The following is a 22,427-nucleotide window of genomic DNA, read 5'->3' as shown; positions in this document are numbered from 1 at the left end:
AATGTAAAGGGTAGGCATTCTCCAAAAATGTTTTAAACTCCTTTACAATAAAGAACATGGTGATATAAAGTTTGTAATACCAAGTAACCTTTATTTATTTATTTATTTATTTATTTATTTAACAGCTGTTGGAATCTAGGAAATCAGATATTGAAATGAACACAATTTGACTTGTTTGTTGTTATTTGTAAAATTACAATGACCAGCATTAAACGCACAATCACATTTTCTGAAGGGCAAGGTGTTCACTTATGGGCTTTGTCACAGGTCCTTTCCAAGTCTTTCAATTTCATCAAGGAAGAAGTCCATGTCTTTCTGGGACAGTAGGGGAGAGAATACAGTCACACGGAAAAAGTTGACCTTGTTTCCCAAAGGCTGGTAGCCGACCATCATAGTGCCTTGCTTCATCATACGTTCCTTGATGACAGGAGCTACCTTTTAGCAAGAAAACAATACACAGAATTAACTGTACATTTCAGATAATGGGCACACTACAAAAAATGAAGATGCCACATCTAAGTACATGTCAATATGTGTGCAACGGAAGGAATAAAATATCTCAAATGTGGCGGCTAATTCTTATTCAGCAACAGACAAACTTACTTTTGCCAATTTCTCCTGGTAATCTTCAGTTCCTTCCTTCCCTCTCAAACTCGGTGGTATGAACCAGAAGCAGACATTCACAAACTCTGGCTGTCCGCAGAGACAAATGCAAGCATGGTAATGACATTTTGCAGGTAAAAAACTCAGGTATGCTTTATGAAAAATGTATGAAATTACCATGCTCAAAAGCTGGAACCCCTCTCTTTTCTTCATCTGCTCCACCAGATATCTGCAAGAGAAAAATTTAGCAAAAGACCCAAAAAGTAACCATATTTAAAAAAAAAAAAAAAAAAAAATCATATTTCTAACATATTAGACATAATTTATTAGTTAGTGAAAACCAAGAGAAAGACAACTGGTTTCAAGGGGTCTTAACTGGATGTGTAAGGCTGATCTTCTGTTAGAATGAGACAAATCTGACTTTACGACTTTACTTGAAGCTCGCCCTGTGACACATCCTTTATTTACCTTGCATGAATAAAAGCCTTGTCTACACGCTCTTCTAAGCCCATGGAGCCAACAGCTTTCCACATCAACCACAGCTTCAGACAGTCCACCTTGCGGCTGCATTGCACAGACTTATCCCCAATGTCCAGGTTCACATCGTAGAACTTATCTTGCTGGAAGAAGTATGTGGCATTGGCACTGTGGCACTGCTTCAACAAATTCTGGAACAAAGTCAATGATTGTCAAAAAACGTACAAACCCAAACTTTATGATTATTAATTCTGCAGCCTTTAAATTGTGAAGCCAAACCGTGGTGTCCTTCAGGAGTAAAGCAGAACACTGCAGGCCAGCCACCAGCATCTTGTGGGGATTCCATGCTACTGAATTTGCTCTTGTTATACACAGAAACAAACTCTAATCAACATCACAGCCTTACACTGTATCTCCACTCATGTACAAGCTCATGTACATTTTAATACCTGTCAACTCCTTTCATCAGATGTCTGTGTTTCTTAGAAAAAAGCACGCTCCCTCCCCAGCAAGCCTGACAAAAAAAAGATAAAAGATTCTCACAAGGTTCACAAAACCAAGTCTCGTCAACACACATCAGTCTTCCACAAGTGCACTCACATCTACATGCATCCACAGCTTGTGTTTATCACAAATATCAGCTATGTGATCCAGCGGGTCAAACACACCCTGCACTGTGGTCCCTGACATGCAGCTTACAAGAAATGGGACTGCACCCTAATGGAAAACACACAAAAATACAATTAGAGTCAGGAGATGATGATTAAAAGCTACATGTTACATTTGATGAAAACTAGCTAAACATCAGCAAATCTACCTGAGATTTGGACAGCTCTATTTTTTCATCCAGATCCTCTGGAATCAGACGACCTCTGCAGCACAAGAGACAGCATTTAATTAGATGAAAGGTATTATTTTTACTTGGCACAACTCCAGGTTACAATAGATCAAGGTGTAACAATTATTTCAATACAGAACATGAATCTATTATTTACAGCCCCAATCAAAAGTTTAAGATCACTTGAAAAATGGCAACTCTGTTGTGCCTGAAAACGGCCTGTTTCATTTTAAGCGTTGTTTTCAATATTTTGAAATTGCTTTGTCTCACTCCCATTTCTTCTTGTTGCATTTTGAAGCTCTACTTGGAACCTTGTTAAAATCCGACCATGCAAAATATGATTTTTTTGGCCATTTTTCTAGTGTTCTTAAACTTTTTATCGGGACTGTATTTTGAATAATTATTGAGTCTATAGAAAAGGTCATATAACATCTGCAAGTTGAGTTTTATGAGCATTCGTTTTGCAATTGTATAAATTAAGGACAGAAGAAAATTCAATTTCTTTAATGCTCAATATTCTTTCAGCGGGCAACTGATAACTAACAAGTCATCCAAAGCATCCAAGATGGCAGCGCACACGGACGCAGCAGCTTCAGCCTCTCCAATTAGGCGTTTTTCTTTCTGCAACGCAAAACTTACCTACAGTCATCTGGAATTATGCAACATCGGCTATAACAGCCAGATCCCCGTTACCAGTGATTATCAGAGGATCAACAACATCCCCCCGGAGATAGCGAGAACACCGGGCGCTCCGTGGATTGTTATCGGCTCTGCCAAGCAACCCAGGCGGCGGACAGGACGCAAAAAAAAGCGGGGCTGCCGGTCAGGCGTGCGAGCCAGGCTAAAGAAGCAGCCTTTTAAACCACCGCTTCCAAGCATCTTCCTGACCAACGCACGCTCGATCGTCAACAAAACAGACGAAGTGAACCCACTTCTCCCCGCACAGCCACTCGTCCGCGACTGTTGTGCCTTGGTCGTCACAGAGACGTGGCCACAAGAGGAAATTCCCGACGCCTCGATGCAACTAGCGGGCCGCACAATGCACCGCAGCGACGGAAAGGCTACAGCAGGTGAAAGCAGAGGTGGAGGTTTGTGCATTTACACACATAACAACTGGTGCACAAACACCAAGATAATCACCACAGTCTGCTCCCCGGACATAGAGACGATGTCTGTCGTGTGCAGACCCTTTTACTTGCCTAGAGAACTGCCTGTAGTGCTAATCACAGCAGTCTACATACCTCCAAACGCTAATGTTAGCTCAGCCCTGGCCCACCTGCACGACTCGATCTCTGAACAGCAACGGAGATATCCAGAGGGAGTACACATCATCGCAGGGGATTTCAACAAAGTGTGCTTAACAACCGTGCTGCCTGCATTTGTTCAACATGTGACATGCCCTATGAGAGGGAATAACACACATGTTTACTCAAATATCAACCAGGCCTACAGATCTGTTCCCCTCCCACACCTGAGCATGTCCGACCACCTCTCTCTGCTTGTTGTCCCCTTATACACACCACTCAGTAAAAGGACAAAGCCCACAATCAGAACTATTAGCACCATTTCTGAGGAAGCTCTGGCTCAGCTGCAGGACTGTTTTGCCCTCACAGAGTGGAGTGTCTTTGAACATGACGACCTAGAGACTCACACAGCTGCAGTGCTGTGTTACATCATGTATTGCATTGACACTGTCACCACGGAAAAGCGGTTCCGCGTCTACCCCAACCAAAAACCCTGGATGTCGAGTAAGGTTCAGGCATTGTTAAAGGCACGTAACTCTGCATACAAATCTGGGGACCAGAATATGTACAGAAGAGCAAAAGCAGACCTTAAAAAAGGCATCAGAGCAGCAAAACTGGACTATTCGAGTAGACTGTCAGATCAGCTCTCAGATAACGACCCCAGAAAGGTATGGGAGGGCCTGAAACACTTCACCAATTACAAAGGCAGTGGGACAAATGCAGATAACATGGACATCTCATTAGCAGAAGAACTAAATAACTTATTTGCCCACTTCCAGAGAACTGTAGACACCCCTACCATGCACACTGCCCTGCCCATAGCCTCTGATCACAGCCCACACACATTTACCCTCCAAGAACTCCAGGTTCACAGTTTGTTCAGAGCAGTAAATCAGAGGAGAGCTGCTGGCCCTGACGGAATACCTGGGAGAGTGCTCAAAGTCTGCGCTGACCAGCTGGCTCCTGTGTTCACCAGACTATTCAACCTCTCCCTGTTACACTGTCCCTCACTGGCTGAAATCTGAAACAAAAGTCCCAGTCTCCAAGTCCACCATGCTCAGTGGCCTCAATGATTACAGACCCATTGCACTGACACCTGAGTTTGCAAAGTGTTTAGAGAAGCTGGTCCTATAGCTCATTAAGGACTGCCTCCCACCCAGCTTTGGTCCACCGAGGATATAATTTCCACTGCCCTCCATTCTGTTCTGCATCACCTGGAGAATCCTGGGACTTCAGCGACGATGCTCTTCATTGATTTCGCTCGGCTTTCAATACCATCACCCCAGACACTCTTGGACTACAAACACATCCGCCTTAGTGAAGAAAGCCCAGCAGCGCCTCCATTTCTTGAGGGTCCTGAGATGGAACAGGCTGCAGACTAGTGTCTTTCTACCGAGCCACAATTGAGAGTGTGCTGGTGCACACTGAAGAGACTCCAGAGGGTCATCAGAACTGCAGAGAAGGTGATCGGCTGTCCACTCCCCTCCCTGGACTCCATTGCCACCTCTAGATGTCTCTCTAGAGGCATGGCAATTATAAAGACCAACTTCATCCTAACCACCACCAATTCAACATCCTGTCCTCTGGAAAGTGGTTCAGATCCATCAGGTGCAAAACATACAGACTAAAGAACAGCTTTACAGGGTTCTTATTATGATGCCCATGTATACACCCCCAACAGTGAATAATGTAACTAATACATTGTGTATATAGTGTTTTTATATTCTTCTTTATATATTTCTTTACTTTTGCACCTTTGTGGTCTTGCTACCTACTTTCTCTGTGCAAGCAACTGTACAATGACAATAAAAAAGTTCAATTACCTGTCGTCCACTTTCACAAAGATGACGTTGTCCAAACCAATCCCCAGAAATGCAGCGCCTTTCTTTACAGAGTAATGGCTCTGAAAAAACAGAAGTATGTCTGTTTCAACAGTGTCATGAAGTTAGAAATAAACCTGATGAAGCTTCCATTGCATCAACAATACACCTTGACAAACAGGTGAACAGTCGCCCTCACCTCTGGAGATGTAAAGATGCTTAGCCGTGGGAGAGCCCACACCCCCTGGCTTTTGACCTCTGGGAAGCGTTGATAGCGTGCGAGGTTCATGGCATACATGTTGGAGGTTGAGCCCCCCGGACAGAAAATCCCATCACCCTCTGGCCAACCAACCAGCTGACGTAGGCCCCTGAGGACCTCGTTCTCCATCAGCACAAAGACTGGGGCTGCCTCATAGGTGAAGCTGCAGTTGTCACAGAAAACGTCTGATCATGTTATTTGCTGGATTAGCCTCGTCTTCATTTTATCTTTCAGTTTGTAAATCTCTGCAGCGCTGCTCTATGAGTCAGGAAACCTTCCTTGCTTACGAACCAATATATAAAAAACCCACAACATTGTGAAATATGTCATCAGCATTGGTGCCAAGAAGCACCACTCAAACAGTGCACCCAAACATCCTTTTGAAACACTTTGACTTTATATTTTTGCACATGCTTTCTAATAAATTCGGTTTATTAAACACTGATACACTAAAAATATGCAAAATACCTAAAATAACCTCACTGTTGGAGGTTATTCTTTCTGCTTATTCCTATTTCTAGAGTATTTCTACAGTTTGCTACCAAAGCAGAAACTCTGATCTCCTTTGATCAGTGCCTAACACATTTTATTGTTCAATATTCTTACAGGCTTAACCTTCCATCCCCTCAATATTTATCTTATCTGCTCCTTCTTACAGATTAGTGTTGAGAGCCTCAGTGAGGAATCTTCCAGCCAAGGAATGATAGTCCACCCCACCGTACTGTTGATTAAAAAAATGTGGGTGACCTGAAATTAACAAAAGAAATAGTCCCTTCAAGATCGGACAAGTGCCTGTTTGTTTAGCTCATTTTTCTACTTACTTGTTTTAACGCTGTACTTGGCAACATCTCTTACTCTCTGGAGGAGCTTGTCCCGTGGCTCTCCTGTCTCTCTCACCCCCAAATCCAGGAGCAGAGCCAGCTCCTCGGGCTCTTTCCACTCACAAACCTGCACGAGGAAAGTGTGGATTATGAAGTTTGTTAGCTACCGCAGACAGGGAAACTATTTTGTGCTTCACAAGATACCTTCTGTTTGACATCTGTGCCATTGGAGAGCACTTCCTCCATAATAATTTTGAAGGCTTCATTTAAGAAGAACTGGCCTTCAGCATGGTCAATGAGAGGCTCATTCAGGTCACGGAGACTAGCTTGTTCCATTATCTCTTATGTGCTGTTTAAAAAAAACATGAATACTTTTAAATTCAAAAGGTGTGATAAGAAACAGACACATGGTGCAAACTTCATACTACTAACCTGAGAATGGAGACGGGTTTGTGCTGCTCTGAAACCAGACTGCAGAAAATGGCTACAAAGCAAAGGTAAGGTGGCAAAAGAGGGAGGGAGGCAACCTTTGTCCCACACTTCTAGTTAATGTTATCTGAGCTGAGAAAAGACAATGGGGCACACACATACACTCAACTGTGATTTATGGGCTCACAAAAGTTCATTTTTAGAAGGTCAATATGCTTTAGTAAGTCATAAGTCATGTATAGCACTTTAATGGATAAAACTTTTGTGGATTCATGAAATGATTCTCATCAGTTCACAACAAAGAGCATCAGATTAGCTTGTGGGTGAACATTGTTAAAGGCAGTCGTTTTACTGTGATGAGTTATGGAGTGTTATGCAATAGAGGCTGTATATCTGCTCTGATATGCATGAGAAGGTAAATGAATCTTAAAAGATACAAGTCAGCCTCTACAGAAACTCTATGAAACATCAATGCAGGAGCAAAGCGATTCCCAGATTGCTCAGACAGAAAACCTTCATAGTTTTACAGAAAAGAACTCCTAGGATTGCTTTGTTCCCAGTTATGGCTTCTTTTCTTCTTCCAGCTGTGATTTTTATTTATTTACCTTTTTAATGAGCAGCAACAGCTAACGTTTAGGAGAAGTTTGCAGCTAGTCAAGGACGAATGTACGGTCATCAGCCACCTCAATAGGTACACCCGTTCAACTGTTCGTCAATGCAAATGTCAGCCAATCAAAAGGCAGCAACTCAATGCATTTATGCACAAATGGTAAATGGCCTGTATTTGTATAGCGCTTTTACTCAGTCCCTAAGGACCCCAAAATTCAGTCATTCACCCATCCACACACACATTCACACACAGGCGATAGCAAGCTACATTGTAGCCACAGCTGCCCTGGGGCGCACTGACAAAGACATGTTCGAGGTGAACTGTTAAAGTTCAAATTGAACAACAGGAGGACAAAAGATGATTTAAGTGACTTTGAGCATGACGTGGATGTTGGTGCTAGACGGGCCGGTCAGAGTATTTCAGAAGCTGCTGCTGTACTGGGAGTTTCCACCACGACCAGGGTTTACAGAGATTGGTGCAAAATGAGAAAATATCTGGTTCTATGGGTAAAACAGCACTGAGAAAAATGTAACTGATGTAATCAACACGTACCAGTGGGGTGACAGCATTACCCCATCATTCTTTTACGGCTGAGGGGTAAAAAAGCAAAAAAAAAAAAAAAAAGGATTTCTATAGTCTCTTATGTTTCTGGGACATTCAGTGATGCTTTCGTCTGTGGCTGAACTTGCTGATCTGGTTACTCTGGTGATTAAATTCAAATACCAAAAAAAACCCCAAACATTTACACACCAGTTTATCAGCCTTCAACTCGATTTCACACCATTTTCTGTCCAGTCACCTGTGCCCCATTTGCAGTGGCTCAATTCTTAAACACTGGTTAAAAAATAAAAAATAGTTTATTTTATGGCAGTTGAACGAATAATACAATTACAAAGAGTTATTTCAAGTGGTACTAAGGTTCTCCTGCTTCTGTCCTTTGCAGATGTTTTCCATGAAAGAGTTTTGAAAATGTTCTTTTCTCTGCTGCTTCATGTGGACCGCTGAGCTTCATCCCTAAGATGAATAATCCCAACATAAAAAGAAAATACCGTTCAAATGAAGTAAGTACAGCTTGCTTTTCATTATCTTCTCAAATGAAAGGTGAATAAAAATCATACTACATATACCACAACAGAAAACAGACATAAAAGCAACTCTTGTAAGAGATTTCATGAAACTTCTGGCAAAACTTCTATGACTTTCCTACGATAACTGTTAATGCATCATTTAAAAATGTACAGTATAAAGTACAGTAGTGCTAAATGCAGAGTAGTAAACAATAAAATCTTGTTCTTGTTTAAGCCCTGATATTTATGATCTGACTTGTCAGTAAAAACATTTCCTTTATACTCCAAGCAAGTAATCAGTCAGTCTTCAACAGGAAGTCGATGCTTTCAGGTGGCAACATCCACTCTCCCTGACTGAGAAGTGAATGCAGTTGAGTGGGTGTGGCTTTTTCCCTCTGTGAGTTACGCCAGTGACGCAGCATGGCAAAGACTCGCTCCACATGGAGATTATGGTCCTCTTCGATTTGCTCCAGTTTTACAGATGAGATTTCCAGAGCTTCTCTGCCAATCGCCCTCCAAGATTTGCCGATGGTACGGGCCACAGACATCAGCTGTTTCTCACTCACCATGCCAGAGCCTGTGGGATGAGGCCGTTAAAGTATGTGACTGTTTTACAGAGTTTGACAGTGGAATATATTTCAGTGCATTGCCACTCACCATTGTTGCAGATCCTTTTGTTTGGAATGACATCTGGTATCTCAGGCGCTTGTTTTCTTTTTTCTGAGGTTTCTTTCCCCCCTTGGAAGTGAAAAAAAAATCTTTATATTTATAGATCAGAAATAGAAATCTAACTGGAATAAAAGATTGCTGAAAACGAGCAAATTTTAACCTACCCGAGGACCGTGTGTTGACTTTCAGTTTGTTAATAAAGTCAAGCCTTGGGAAGGTTTCTTGCAAGGCGTTATCCTTGAAAAGCTCCAGTAGTTCTTTTGCTGCTTCGGGACCTCTCTGTATGACGTGATCCAAAAGCTCTGTCACTTTTTCACTAGGAGTGCGGCAAGATTTCACGTGCTGGTAGGCGTGAAGAGGCAGCAGACGGCGAGCATCTGCATGCTGGAGTACAAAGTCAGGATCGGCACTTAGGATTTCTATAAGCTTTGGCTTCTGACTTCTGAGTAGCTGGATTTCCTCTCCTGATTCCTCAGCCATGACTGATTTAAATCAACTCCTGGCAAAACAAGTTGATGAAGACCTCTTTTAATAAAAGTATATGTGACATGTCCAACAAACTCAACCAAAAACCTTTTGACTAAATTAAACTTTCAAAAAAGTAAACAGCTCCAACATCCATCCATTCTCCAACATTTCTAGTGGTAATAATTGTAGCTGTGACGCTATTCTGCTAAATGTGCTGCAGACAGCAGGGAGTGTATTGGAACCAGAGTCAGGGTCCCTCTGCTGGTCAAATAGGCAATGACAGCATGTCTACATTCCCACAAGCATTCATTGCCTTCTCATTATTTTAAAAACAAAGACAAAGAGTTTTCAAGTTGCTGCATGACCGATAGCATGTGCATCAATGCTTATATATCTGTTCTAAGCCAATACTAGCCAATGACATTGCTCACTTGATATATATCTATCAGGCTCTAATGCAACACTTAATTGTCCTGCACATGCCTGCATAATCACTGCTAAACATATTCCTGGCTGCCTTTTAATTTACGTGGCTATGGAAAAATGTGATATTCTCACATTTATTTTAATGACTCATTCAAGTCTCTCCAATAATCCAGTGGATGAAGAATGTACAATGGGAAATATTCAAGACTGTTTAAGATATCTAATAAATAAATGTTTCAATTTTGCAGCTACTTTTTTAGTATATAAAACTGTAACATTTAACATAAATTAACATGTAATATGTAACATAATATGTTATAACGTGTTGAAAACCACAATCTCTGATGACAACCTCTGACAAAATAAACTCACCGGCCACTTCACTGGGTATACTTGTGTGACTGATCCTTAACTCAAATATTTAATTAGCCAATGATATGGTAGAAACTCAGTGTATTTAGGTATGTAGATACAGTCAAATTCAACCTCAGAACAGGGAAGAAAGTTTGGGATTTTCCCACAAATCCATGTTACATTCCTCTAAAAGTCGAGGGGATGCAGGGAAGTAACAAAAAGTATCTAGGTTGGGGCAAAAAAGAGACAAGGAGGCAAAAATATAGATGAAATAGTTTTTTTTAAAATTAATAACTATACTAAAGAAGACAGACAAGTCACTATATGCATCAAAAGATTTAATGCATAAGAGCACATCAAAAAGGTTAAATGGTTAAAAATGTCCTCTGCTCGACAGAGCAGGCATAAGCAGTTAAGCCATACGCAACTCAGCTCACTACAAAGGCTCTCCAGGACTGGAGCTCACCTGATCCCTGATCTTAAGTACTCAACGCCTAATTGTTGAATAGAAAGGACAGCAGAGAAAGGGCAGCATCTACGGCTGGAAAGAGAGCAAGTCATGCCCAGCCATGGCCCTAACAAGCCATCTTTAGAATTTACAGAGAAAGATCAGAAACAGAGAAAGTATCACGTGAGTGGCAGTTCTCAGAGATTAAAATAGCTGTGAGGAAGGCAATAGTAGCTCAAATAACCACTCATTACAACCACCATTTGCATCGGGTCATTGAAATGATTTAATAGAAGACTATAAAACATTGCCTGATCTGATGAGTCTCAATTTCTGCTGCGACATTTGGATGGTAGGTTGAGAATTTGGCAAAAAGACAATAAATGATGAATTTAGGCACCTTGTAGTGGTGGAGAGCCTACCTATACAACATCTCAAACTGGTTAGTTGAACATGTCAATGAGTTCACAGTACCCAAACGGCCACCAAAGTCACCAGATCTCAATCAAACAGATCACCTTTGGGACGTGGCAGAATAGGAGAGATGCATCATGGATACGCGGCAACTGTGTGACGCCATCACGTCATTATGGACCAAAATCTCTGAGGAATGTTTCAGCACCTTGTTGAATCAATGATACGAGGGGATCCCACCCACTGCTAATGAAGTGAGTGGTGAGTATTTCACACTGTGATACACGGGAGTTGAATAGTGCTTATCTTATCTTATCTGTAGCTTCGGACATGAAGAAAATTAAGTGGCATTAATATTTTTTTCAGTTCAAGCATAGACCAGTAACTGTAGCATTGTTCAAATAAGCGTTAATACTGATGTACACAGATCAGAAATCACAGCACGTGCACAATCACTGATCAACTTTTTTTCTTTGCCTACGTGACACGACCACGTGCTTACAGAGTTTATTACTTTCAGTGCGTGAAGGACGCAAAGCCTTTGTTCTACATCCAGCACTTCAATTCGAAACCCCTTTAATCTCTGCACTTCCTGGGTTTGTGTGGCATCTGTGGTCGATCACTTCCAGATGCGCTTTACAGACTCGCTTTCATGCCCCAAGCAGGCTACAGGCGGAACGTATTTGTGCTTTTCTCTTACCATTTAATGCAACAGCCCCAATAACACAGATGGTAAACAAACGCAGCGTCACAAGTTCACCATCGCTTCTTTTCTCCCGCTGCTTTTCCTTCCTTATTTTATCCGGTCAAATCATTTCCGGTTATTTCTTTCACTAGCATTTTATTTCTGTTTGCTTCCATCCAGTGGGTGGATGATTTAACTGCAGGAAACCGCCCCAGCTCTGAGCATTTAGCGTCACCTGGTGGAGATGCTTACACATTGCACTGCAGTGACAGAAGTGTGCTATAATCTTAAATTATACTTAATTAAAAAAAAGTATATAAGACTTTATTATGAAACAGAGACATTTCAATAAATACAAAAAGAAGTGACTAAAAGAATTATATGGGAGGCATAAAAAAACCCTCAGGTTATTAAGGAGAATAAGGCAAAATTTGCACAAAAAACTCTGCAGCTTTAAAAGCTCTAGATTTTCTATGTTATAAAGAATAATGGCTATAAAAACAATATACACAGCCACTGCATATGCACAATGCAACACAAAGCAACAGAACTTAAAGTGGATATAAATAATGCAGCATGTCTAATGATAATTTCTTTAGTACAAAAATGAAAAGCAGCAGGGGAGGACAAAATATGTATGTTTAGTTTATTTTGTTTCTTTAAAATTAGCTCAAATTCTGTGGCCAGAAAAACAAAATACACTCACTGCAGCTAAACTGTAAACTAAATAGCTTCTCCACCTGGGCGCCTCCTCAGAGCAAGAATCTCTAACTCTCACGTCGACACGGAGAAATGTGTTGCTGGTAATATTGTGAAAATGGAACGCTGTAAACATGGGAATAAATATTTGATTGTTTTTGGTTGAGCAGAGTCGGCTCGTTGCGTGCATACCAAATAGAACGTGTGCCTGTGTGTGTTTATTGGATGTGCGCACTTGCCAGGTATCATGAATGATGATCTACATTACAGTACATCCAAGTTTAATGTATCAAAAGGCACCTGACTGTTATTGGACAACAATTATCGGGAATCACCAGTCACACATCTGCTCAGCCTATTTACAAAGCTCCAGCTCTGGGAAATGACAAATCAATATCTTATTCCTGAACAGATATTTGCTTTGTGTGAGTGGAAAAGCCTCTCGAGCCCATTTCATCCATACACAGTATACACTCTGAGTCACTGTGTGTATTGGTTGTCTGAATAAAACCAGCTTTTGCTTCGCCTACAGTGGGTGGAAAGACTAGAGCAAATCACTTATTCCTTATTTATTCTTACCACTCAGGTGAGGCTTCTGTGTTAGAGAGAAATTCATCTTCCTTTATGTACTACTAATGACTTTATTATGTTATAAATTTGAATTATATCCAATCTTGAGCTTCAGCGTAGCAAAGCTAAAAGGCAGCGATCTGCTGATCTCAGAGAATACATACACCGACACTCAGGGAGCTTTCAACTTGAAATGCTGTACAATGTGCCTGCAAAGTGTGCAGTTATTCATTTTGCATCACATTACTGCAGCACAAGTGGAGCATACTCTGTTTGAAAATGACAATGAACTTAGTTTGCCGCTGATCAAGCACGATCCCACTCACACCCTGGTTCTTTTCAGGCCCCATCGCGCTCTCTGTCAAGTGGCAAACTCCACTTGTATGTGCATGCTAGTGGTGGATGGTATAATAGCTCCAACTCTCCACACTGCTGATGGAGAATAATGCAGTTTCTGTATGAGTGGCTCTGGCTCTATTCTACAGACCTCTGCACCTGGAAAATTGGGATTTTTGTAGATGAGTGTGTGTATGTGCGTGTGTGTGTTTATTTATGCATGTATACAATTGAAGAGGGAGCCAGCGCAGCAGCTTATCCTCTCCATGCCTTAACAGAGAAATTTAAATTTACATGTAAAGTAAGTGACGAGGGAAATCAATCTTACTGACAGACTTTAGCGCTCCGAGCCACAAGGGACAAGACGGAGTTGGGTCTGCATTTGTGTGGATCAAACACTGCTTTGTACACTTGCTGACAGTACACAAGCTGGGACTTTTATGTTTAGACACTAACATGCACACAAAGCTCCTTCACAGATAAAGTTGTTGATAAAAGAAATGGCACTCTTTTGTTATAACTCAGATATGAGCCTGCAATTTTAAGGGTTCTGCACCAAACTGCTATTCACTAGTATGACTGGATGTGATGAAGTAGGTTCACTGTTTTTTTCTTCCCCTTGTATAATCCACTGTTTATATTTTTTGCAGCCGACTGTAGTACAGATGGACCTCTGCACAGGGAGGCCTTTGATATGTGGTTCCCCCATCCCTTCCCACTGACACACACATACACACCCCGCTCCCAGGATGGGGGTGGAGGGGGTAGAGAGGGTGGAGGGATGGACATATATTTGAGTGGCTCTGACATGTCTGTTTGTTTAACGTGCATTATATATGAAAGACCAGAGTGAGGGAGGAAAGACCATGGCAGCAGGGCAGCCAAACAGAGCAAACACGCAATGCAAGAGATAGAAAGTGAAAGAGGGCAAAGCAATGCTGCTGTTTACAGCTGGGTAGACAAACTGTAGGTGGAAAGCTTCAGTTTTCAGCACAAACACACTAGATTTAGTATCACAGGCTCAACTCAGACTGTTAGGTAACTCTATCTGAGATGTTATCATGCCTTCTTTTAGAGGGAAGAAGGGTTTAATGCTGGATAACAGCAGGATGACCATCCATTACCATTCATCATGTCATATATATTCTCTCAGATCAAATATATATGAAGCTGTTGTTCATTATGGGAGGAAGACCGTTTGCAGAGGACTTATAGATTGAGCCTGTAATGTAATTGACAGATCCATTAAGGCTGATAGAAGTGTAAATAATTTACCTGTGTGTTCGTGTGTGTTCGTGTGTGTGTTCTCCTCAGCACCCCTACTTAGAGTTACTGAAAAACAGCAAACACAAAGGCATTTTCCCTCCTTTAAGTATAACGAAGGGAGAAGACAGTGAGTCTGACAGACAGAGCAGACACATTTTCAGACAGCATTAAAGCCACGAAGGAGCTCCTGGAGGAAATGGATGTGTATGTGTTTCTGAATGTGTGTGTGTGTGTGTTTGTGAGTGTGATGTAGCAGGAGGCTGAGAAAGAGTTTTTGAAGGAGGTCAAAGGGGAGCTTAAATAAAGGAGGAGGACAGAGTTGAAGAGTTCAAAGGAGCAAAAAATAGTCACTGCTCCGAAAAAGAAAAAAAGAAAGAAAGAAAAAGCTCTTATCGCATGAGATCATCCAGCTAAAGTCACCCAGAGAGGCAGGTGTCGGCTGATGTCAGCGTTTAATATTTGCTGTAATTCAGTGAAGTCAGCGACTTGTCGAGACCTTGTTTGCAGGATTCATTAAGCGAAGTCTGCGGATAAGGTAATCTGCCTCATTACATTAAAGACAAAGGCACAAAGTGAAAGAGGAGAGGGAACATTTTGCTTTGTTGTGGCTCTACTGCAGTGTGAGCTGACCTCTAGAGGGAGCTCTTATCATTCTAAAGTATCAAAACGCTTTTAGCTGGGTGATGCACTCAGCTCATAATTTAACCATAGCTTTTGTGTGATTTGAGCCATAAAGCTCAGGCTTCCCTCAATCCCTAAGACTCTTTGTTTTGGGCCATGAGACGACACAAAGTCCCTCTGGCAAAAGAGGGCGAGCCAGGTTTCTGGAGCTCCCAAAAGATCAGTGGCAAGAAAGAAACCCACATCCTGCTGGCTTTGGAGTTTGGTCTGTCCTAAACTCAGTGACCAGTGTAAGAATTGGAGAGACTGTGAGAAGACTTGATGCCCGACTTTTTTAACCTCTGGAACACTGAGTAAACATTAAATGCTGGGACTTAACACTGAAGTATTTTAGGCTTGCTGTGTAACCTGGCAAGTATACACTCTTTTTAATGAGATATTTGAGGCAAAAGAAAAACATATGGCTCATCCCTTTGATTCCTTAGTAAGTTCACTGCTAATTACGCCACATAAATCTGTATTACATGTTGTTAATGTGTGAGAATGAGGTTCCAGGATTTTACATAATCACCATATTTGGAAAATAATTGCTACCTGTCTGTGCCCTTATGTTTAAAGTCTGATGATATTAGAATTATGATACAATTCTGAACTTTGATGCTATTTCTGCTGATTGCTTTGAAAGTGTGAACATAAATTTGTGTGTGTGTTTTTCTTGAGCCAAACTTGCCTGCATGCTGTTTAGTTTCTTTATGATTAATGATATAATACAGAAAACTAAAACTAATAAGATTCTGTTTTTGCAGTTACACACTAGTTATTGCAGGCATACACCATTATGTGTACAGCGGGCACACACACACCCCTCCATTTCTCCATTTTCATATACATATTTATTGAACTATTGATGTTTTTCAGGCTCCAGTGAAAACACTGAAAGAAGTATTCATTTTATTTGTGAATGAAGCACAGATAAAAAGCATTTGGAGGCAAAAGAAAAAGGAAATCCGAACAGTACAAAGGGCTTATTATTGAACTGTTTTCCCCTTGTTCCATCAAGTGAAGACCAATAGTTTTGAAGGCTTAAATGATCCTCTGTGCTCATCATCAACTGAAAGAATCTTTGGAACTTCACTGATCTGATCAATACTGGCGCTGATTGAGACAGAATTAAATTCAACGCGTGTGCTTTCATTAGGAAAATGATATGACTTAGCCAGATGGCTTTCATTCTTTTCAGTCAGCCTCCAACCATCAATGCTGCTTCCATATGCCACTTTCAAATAACAGTGTAAGTGTTGGGAAAACAGCAAAATCAATGACCGGGTAAAAACCCTACACTGGATATAATGTTTCCCTCTTATGTTTTTTTCCCCACATCACCCTGAGCTACGTAGGCTAATTAAACTCCAGGAAACAACACAAACTAATGACTTGAGTGATTTGCCCGTGTGTTTGTGTGTTTGTGCAGCCAGAGCTGTGAGGTGGCGTCTATGTCTCTGTGATTTTAAGTGCTTGTGACAGCCGTCACTCTCTCCTGCTGTGTTTCCACTCCACATTGGTGTGAATATGTGTATTTGCGCCTGCGTGTGTGTATAATCATTTTTTGGTAGACCAGATATGCCAGTGATTCATACTTGTGTGTTGCATCACACCCAGCATCCCCAGAGGGAGGAAGTATCTTAACTGATTCAACTGAAAAAACATCTCTACTTCAGAACCTTTAACAGGATGAAGAGTTAAAACATAAAAGAGGTGTGACATATAACTACTCAAATATGCTTCTAGGCTGCTGCCCCCGCGACCCGGCCCCGGATAAAGCAGAAGAAGATGGATGGGTGGAATATGCTTCTATGTTTACTTCCCTGCTTGAGGAGTAACGTAAAAAAAACAACAACAACTGACAACTTACTGACCAAATAATTATTTGCTAGAATTTTGTGATGAGTTCAAATACTTTATGAGAAATTATAGGAGAAGCATAAACTCTTGAGGTAAATAATAAAATTGATCTTGGATTTGGAGGTCTTGCATTAGGCATAATTGCATAGGACAGTTAAATGTCACCGGGGAAGAAACACAACATGGGAACAACATGCCAAACATGTCTCTTCTGCTAGGATCTGTAAGCGAATGTTGCTGTTATGTTATATGCACCACAACTCCCAATGGCGCCCATTACAACCTAGTGTTAAGAAAGCTAATCAATATATGAATGACTTAATTCAAAATGAGAAAATTAAGTGATGATTCTCCCCTAGTATAAAAGATGGACATACCAACATGACGTCACCTACTTGTTAGTGAAATTAAGATATGAAATCACAGACATTTTTCACCAAGTCATCTTGATCCGCTAACTCTTTTCCCCTTGAATGCCTAATAGGCGTAACCCTAGTTTTCCTTTCATAAACTGAGTGATTTCTGTTATATTTCAGTCCTGCTTCGAGAACAAAATGAGAAGAGAGATGATGAGAGAGCCTTTATTTGTCAGTTGCAGGTCTTTTGCCCACAACCGAGATGACAGACCTTGCCGACCGTACATACAATACAAACATCACATTGGGGAGACAGGTCAGGCTAGGTAGCGAGGAAAAAAACATCGAAATGTGCAACACAAAAGGATAATACAGCAATGCACAGGTATCAACACACCATAACACAATAAACACAGACAGCAACATGGGAAAGTGTTCCAGTGTGTACATCTGATCTGGGACCGCTGCAATCTTCGACTGCGCCTCCAGCTGACCCGATGTCCACATCATGGGGGAGGTAAGCGTTGGAGGTAGCGTTGGATAGGGAGGGTGATGCGTCAGTGAGTGCTTATCAGTATATGTATGTGTGTGTGTGTCCATAGTTCTCAGCTGAGAACTATGGACAGTCAAAATGATTGACTGTGCATCAGGTAACAATGAGAGTAATCCCTGCATATACAGCTTACCCAGCTTACCCCTGGAAAAAACCCAGAACCTCTTCTAACCAGTCCCGTCTTCTGATATATACTGACGTGTCAAAGCTCAACATTAAGGGTACAGAGGAGGTTGTCAAATGTCGTCTTTATGGGGTTAAAACTGGATATGAGGCGGAGCTGACTGTGAAACCGGACTCTCACTAATTAATTACTTATCAATTACCACTCATTAGCCAATGAGCATTTCAAGGATAATCCTTCTGTCTGAGTAGAACACTCATAATTTATAAAATTGACTTAATGTTCGATTCAATATGACCTGAAGCTAGTGATCGAGCCCATAAAGTCATCAGCGAAGTGTTTACTGAGGTCACAGAGCAAGCCCCCCCCCCCCCCCCCCCCCCCCCCCCAGTGGCCATTAAACAGAATGTAGGATTAAGGCGTGCACATCCTGAAGCTGCATCCATCTTTTACACTGTTTTTGTTCTCTGTATGTTCACTCAAGTTTCATTCCACATTGCCAATTCATGCAAGTCAGACAGACTGTCTATTTTCTTGCCTCACTGCTGAATCTCTGCCCACCTTGTTTTCCTGCTTCCACCCTTTTTCTGCTTAAAAATTCTAGAAACTGAAACTCTCCATACAAGCTGTGGTCATAAAAACGTAGATGCACAGACTCGCTGCAATTATTCAATGTAAACAGATTTTAAGATGTTTCATCGAGCACATTTACTCTGTGCTGCACGCCTTTGTGCATTTTAAGCAGTCCATGAGAGGATTACAGGGCTCTACATGTGGTTCCTATTAGGGGTGCAACGATACACAAAATTCACGGTTCGGTTCGGTTCGATACTTTGGTGTCACGGTTCGATATTTTTTCGATACAAAAAAAATGTTCATGCCTTTTTAATTTGTCATTTATTAAAATTATAAATATATATTTTAACTCAAAAGTACAGTTTTTAAATTTAACCCTAACCCTTGTGCGTGTTTTTTATTTTGACAGCGAATGCGCACCTGCGGACCACTTATGTGCAGCCCTGGTTATTTAGCTCGTCATATTGCAGCCACAGAAATTCTTTTGTCCATGAAACCATAAAGCTGCACTTTCTTTTTGCCTTATAGTCTGATTTGTCGTAACTTCTCCGTTTTGTGGTAAGCTTTTCTTTGGCTGTCACTTCTTCACCCTGACCTGTCTTATTTGGCTCAGCAGAACTAAAATATATATCTGTCTGTGAAGGTCATCGTAGTCAAATATAAATCCTGCTGCTTTTACACACGCACTCACATAAGCTCAGCGATTCTCTGCGCGATCAACCTCTCACATGTTTAAGCTTGCTGCGGGAGATTTCACTTGTCATGTTTGCATAGTAAGCTAACAATTAATAAGACTATGTCAGAGGAATTGGTGCACAAATTATCATCACTCACAGATCAGTGCTGTCATTGCAAAGTGAAAGCAAAAAAACAAGCGCAAATTCAAACGCGATTTCAATATGTCACATATTGACAGTGGCTCACCGATGCCAATGACATAATTACCCAGCTACATTTCTGAAAGAATGCAAAAGCATTGACATATATTTTTCCTTCCTACAATAGCCCGACGGGCAGGGAAGAGATAGATTTTGGTAGCCCGACTGAAAAGATCGCTAGCCCCGGGACGTCGGGCTAGCGATATTGCGAGCCCTGTATCTGATTGAGGAATCACTCATCTTTGGAAAAGAGAGTTTATTACAGAGAAATGTCTCTTTCCAAAATAAAAGCTATACTATCCGCTTCTTCTGGGCTATATTCTCAGCAGCATATTAAACATATAAGGAGAATCATGTGCTAACAGCTGTCTAAATGACTCGGCTAAAGTTAGTAGCATGCTTGCTTGTTTTTTTTCTGCTTCCACTTGTCTTTGCACTAGGATGATGTCGGTGTAAATGTGCAGTCATATTCGTTGTGTTCCCACTAGTGCTTTCAGGTTAATCTCGTTGAAATGACCTTAACGCCACAACACGGCAAATCTCCGTTAACGAGCTACCGCCGATCGCCCCGTGCGTGGGGCTAGACGGCCAACACGTTAACGAGCTAACTGCGCTAACACACTAGCTCCCACCCATGTAATTGAGCATTGCATGGCACATCCAACATACTGTTTTACTTTAGTGCATGACTCGCTTACCTTCAGGGTCATACGTCACATGAAAACCAAAATAATTCCAAACGCCAGATCTGAATGAGGGTGGGGGAGGTCCATGTTGTAAGGAGAGCTTAACTTCTGTCTCGCTAGCTTGCCCTGCGCTCTTCCTTCTGACTATGCTGTCTGTGTTGAGCGCTCAGTGAATCTGCGTTCGACTACTCCGCCTAGGCTGCACTGTCGAGCCTAGGCGGAGTAGTCGAACGCAGATTCACTGAGCGCTCAACACAGACAGCATCGTCAGAAGGAAAGTTGATAAAATAAATTAAAAATTTTGTATTGTTCGATACATATGCGTACCGAACCGAAAGCACTGTATCGAACGGTTCAATATCGATACGAATATCGTTGCACCCCTAGTTCCTATGTGTGCTACTGGCTGCACCCACATCCTCACATACCTCTGTCTTACTGAAAAACTGAAACTGTCCCCATAGATTTCTATCCTATAACCAGACAATCACTTAGTGTCTGGCTGTGGCCTGCAACCCACACACTGCACTATTCCTCACTCGGCCACATAAATGGTATATTATGCAATGGGTGGCCTACCTCAGGTCATTAAGATGCCCTCAGTCAACAAAACTGGCACATCTGAGTGTGCTGATCAGCCTGGCCCTGTGGTTGGTGGAGGAATGATAACTGCACGCTAATTAAAAAGCCATTCATTGGAGTGAAAGGCCAATTAAAGGCCTAATATTTGATAAGACTCTCAGCTCACTCAGCAGCAAGCCCACCTGGGAAGTATTTATTAAATGTTAATGGAGACTGTAATTAATATCCAGGGTGGATTAACGCGCAACTGAATATCATTCACATTCACACAGAGGACGGGAGAGGGGGTGACGAGTTCGAGAGAAAGAGAACAAGTACAAATGAGAGAACGATATGTAACCTAATATTCTGCATTTGTAAAAAAAAAAAAAAACATCTCTCATGCAGATGTGCCATTCATCGGGAGCATTCCCACCATGAAGCATAAAGTTTTTTTTTAAAAACAGATACAGAAAAAAAGTCACAGAAATATTAAATTCCTTGTTGCAGCTCTCGTTTTCCATTTTCTAAATATAGAAGCCAGTTAGAGCCTGATAACTGGGTACTTGTGCCTCTGTATATTTCTATCCATGCTAATGGGCCATCTGACTACAAAGGGTGTGTGTGTGTGTGTGTGTGTGTGTGTGTGTGTGTGTGTGTGTGTGTGTGTGTGTGTGTGTGTGTGTGTGTGTGTGTGTGTGAGTGAGTGATCGTGTTTACATGAGCTTTATTTTTTTGGCTGCTCCTTCTGAATTCAGTTAATTGTGATTACTTGTTTAATTTCCTGTTTTATTTTGAAATTCTGATTTCATTGTTGCTACACTGGTCAAAAAAAGGAACACTCCAGATGAGATCACGAATCTGGTCCATCCAGGGCATCACTGAACTCCTGGAGAGTCTGCTTACATTGTTGTTCACCAGTATCATCCCACACCCACTACACCAGGGTAGGTAGTCTGATAATGGGTTCAAAGATTTCATCCTGATATATATATATGTGTGTGTGTGTGTGTGTGTGTGTGTGTGTGTGTGTGTGTGTGTGTATATATATATATATATATATATATATATATATATACTTTACAGACATTTTTGCATGTGGCTCATATAGAAATTAGAATTCAAATTCCAAAATTTGGTGTAATATACATGACACATAATATTGCCAAAACTATTTGTTTGTTTGCCTTCACACACATATGAACTCGAGTGCCATTCTTAGTACACAGAGTTTAATATGGGAAGGCTCCACAAGTGAGTGTGTTTATGGCAATTTCTAATCAGAAGTGCGTTTGTGAGGTCACACACTGATGTTGCATGAGAAAGCCTGGCTAACAGTCTCCACTTTAATTCATCCCAAATATGTTCTGTCTCTGACTCTGTGGGCACCAGTCAAGTTCCTCCACACTTAACGTCCTCATCCATGCCTTTATGGACCTTGCTTTGTCCACTGGTTCAGTCTTTTTAGAACAGGAAGGGGGCAACCCCAAACTATTCCCACAAAACTGGGAGCATGAAACTGTCAAAATGTCTTAATGGTAAGCATTAAGAATTCCTTTCACTGGAACTCAGGGTCCGAGCCCAACTCTTGAAAAAATCCCACACCATAATCTCCCCTCTAGTAAACTTTACAGTTCGCACAATGCAGTCAAACAAGTGCTGTCCTT

At 41.4% G+C, this 22,427-nt stretch overlaps 2 protein-coding genes across 4 annotated transcripts; both read right to left on the bottom strand.

The window, feature by feature from the left end:
* Positions 1-103: 103 nt before the first annotated feature.
* Positions 104-6,834, bottom strand: csad (cysteine sulfinic acid decarboxylase). 3 transcript variants are annotated; one of them, XM_080898925.1, is made up of 14 exons: positions 6,495-6,544; positions 6,267-6,411; positions 6,063-6,189; positions 5,898-5,988; positions 5,182-5,404; positions 4,986-5,065; positions 1,898-1,952; positions 1,681-1,797; positions 1,530-1,594; positions 1,360-1,441; positions 1,072-1,271; positions 781-832; positions 604-693; positions 104-435 (listed from the first exon to the last, which is right to left on the bottom strand). In XM_080898925.1, exons 2-14 carry the CDS (start codon positions 6,396-6,398, stop codon positions 262-264), a joined length of 1,488 nt encoding a protein of 495 aa, XP_080755051.1. In that variant the 5' UTR covers positions 6,399-6,411; positions 6,495-6,544; the 3' UTR covers positions 104-261. The 3 variants fall into 3 exon arrangements, with proteins under 3 accessions (XP_080755051.1, XP_080755050.1, XP_080755052.1); XM_080898924.1 differs by having other exon boundaries at positions 6,267-6,834; XM_080898926.1 differs by lacking the exon at positions 6,495-6,544 and having other exon boundaries at positions 5,898-5,962; positions 6,267-6,401.
* A 1,108-nt stretch (positions 6,835-7,942) lies between these two features.
* LOC308407357 (uncharacterized protein) lies at positions 7,943-11,800 on the bottom strand. Its single transcript, XM_080898927.1, has 4 exons — positions 11,648-11,800; positions 9,002-9,336; positions 8,826-8,906; positions 7,943-8,745 (listed from the first exon to the last, which is right to left on the bottom strand). Exons 2-4 carry the CDS (start codon positions 9,315-9,317, stop codon positions 8,465-8,467), a joined length of 678 nt encoding a protein of 225 aa, XP_080755053.1. The 5' UTR covers positions 9,318-9,336; positions 11,648-11,800; the 3' UTR covers positions 7,943-8,464.
* Between the last annotated feature and the right edge of the window lie 10,627 nt (positions 11,801-22,427).

Source organism: Rhamphochromis sp. 'chilingali' (assembly GCF_963969265.1).
Source record: "Rhamphochromis sp. 'chilingali' genome assembly, chromosome: 12".
NCBI lineage: Eukaryota > Metazoa > Chordata > Actinopteri > Cichliformes > Cichlidae > Rhamphochromis > Rhamphochromis sp. 'chilingali'.
Note: the sequence above shows the minus strand (reverse complement) of the source record. Positions and strands in the feature narration are given on the sequence as shown.

Excerpts from the sequence above, each read along its gene's own strand:
- LOC308407357 (XM_080898927.1), bottom strand. The coding sequence starts at position 9,317 with ATGGCTGAGGAATCAGGAGAGGAAATCCAGCTACTCAGAAGTCAGAAG. Across the intron at positions 8,907-9,001 it reads AGTCAACACACGGTCCTCGG|GGGGGAAAGAAACCTCAGAA; the intron begins GTAGGTTAAAAT and ends TTCACTTCCAAG. Across the intron at positions 8,746-8,825 it reads CAAAAGGATCTGCAACAATG|GCTCTGGCATGGTGAGTGAG; the intron begins GTGAGTGGCAAT and ends CTCATCCCACAG.
- csad (XM_080898924.1), bottom strand. The coding sequence starts at position 6,398 with ATGGAACAAGCTAGTCTCCGTGACCTGAATGAGCCTCTCATTGACCAT. Across the intron at positions 1,798-1,897 it reads TAGAGCTGTCCAAATCTCAG|GGTGCAGTCCCATTTCTTGT; the intron begins GTAGATTTGCTG and ends GTTTTCCATTAG. Across the intron at positions 1,595-1,680 it reads AGCTGTGGATGCATGTAGAT|GCTTGCTGGGGAGGGAGCGT; the intron begins GTGAGTGCACTT and ends TTTTTTTGTCAG.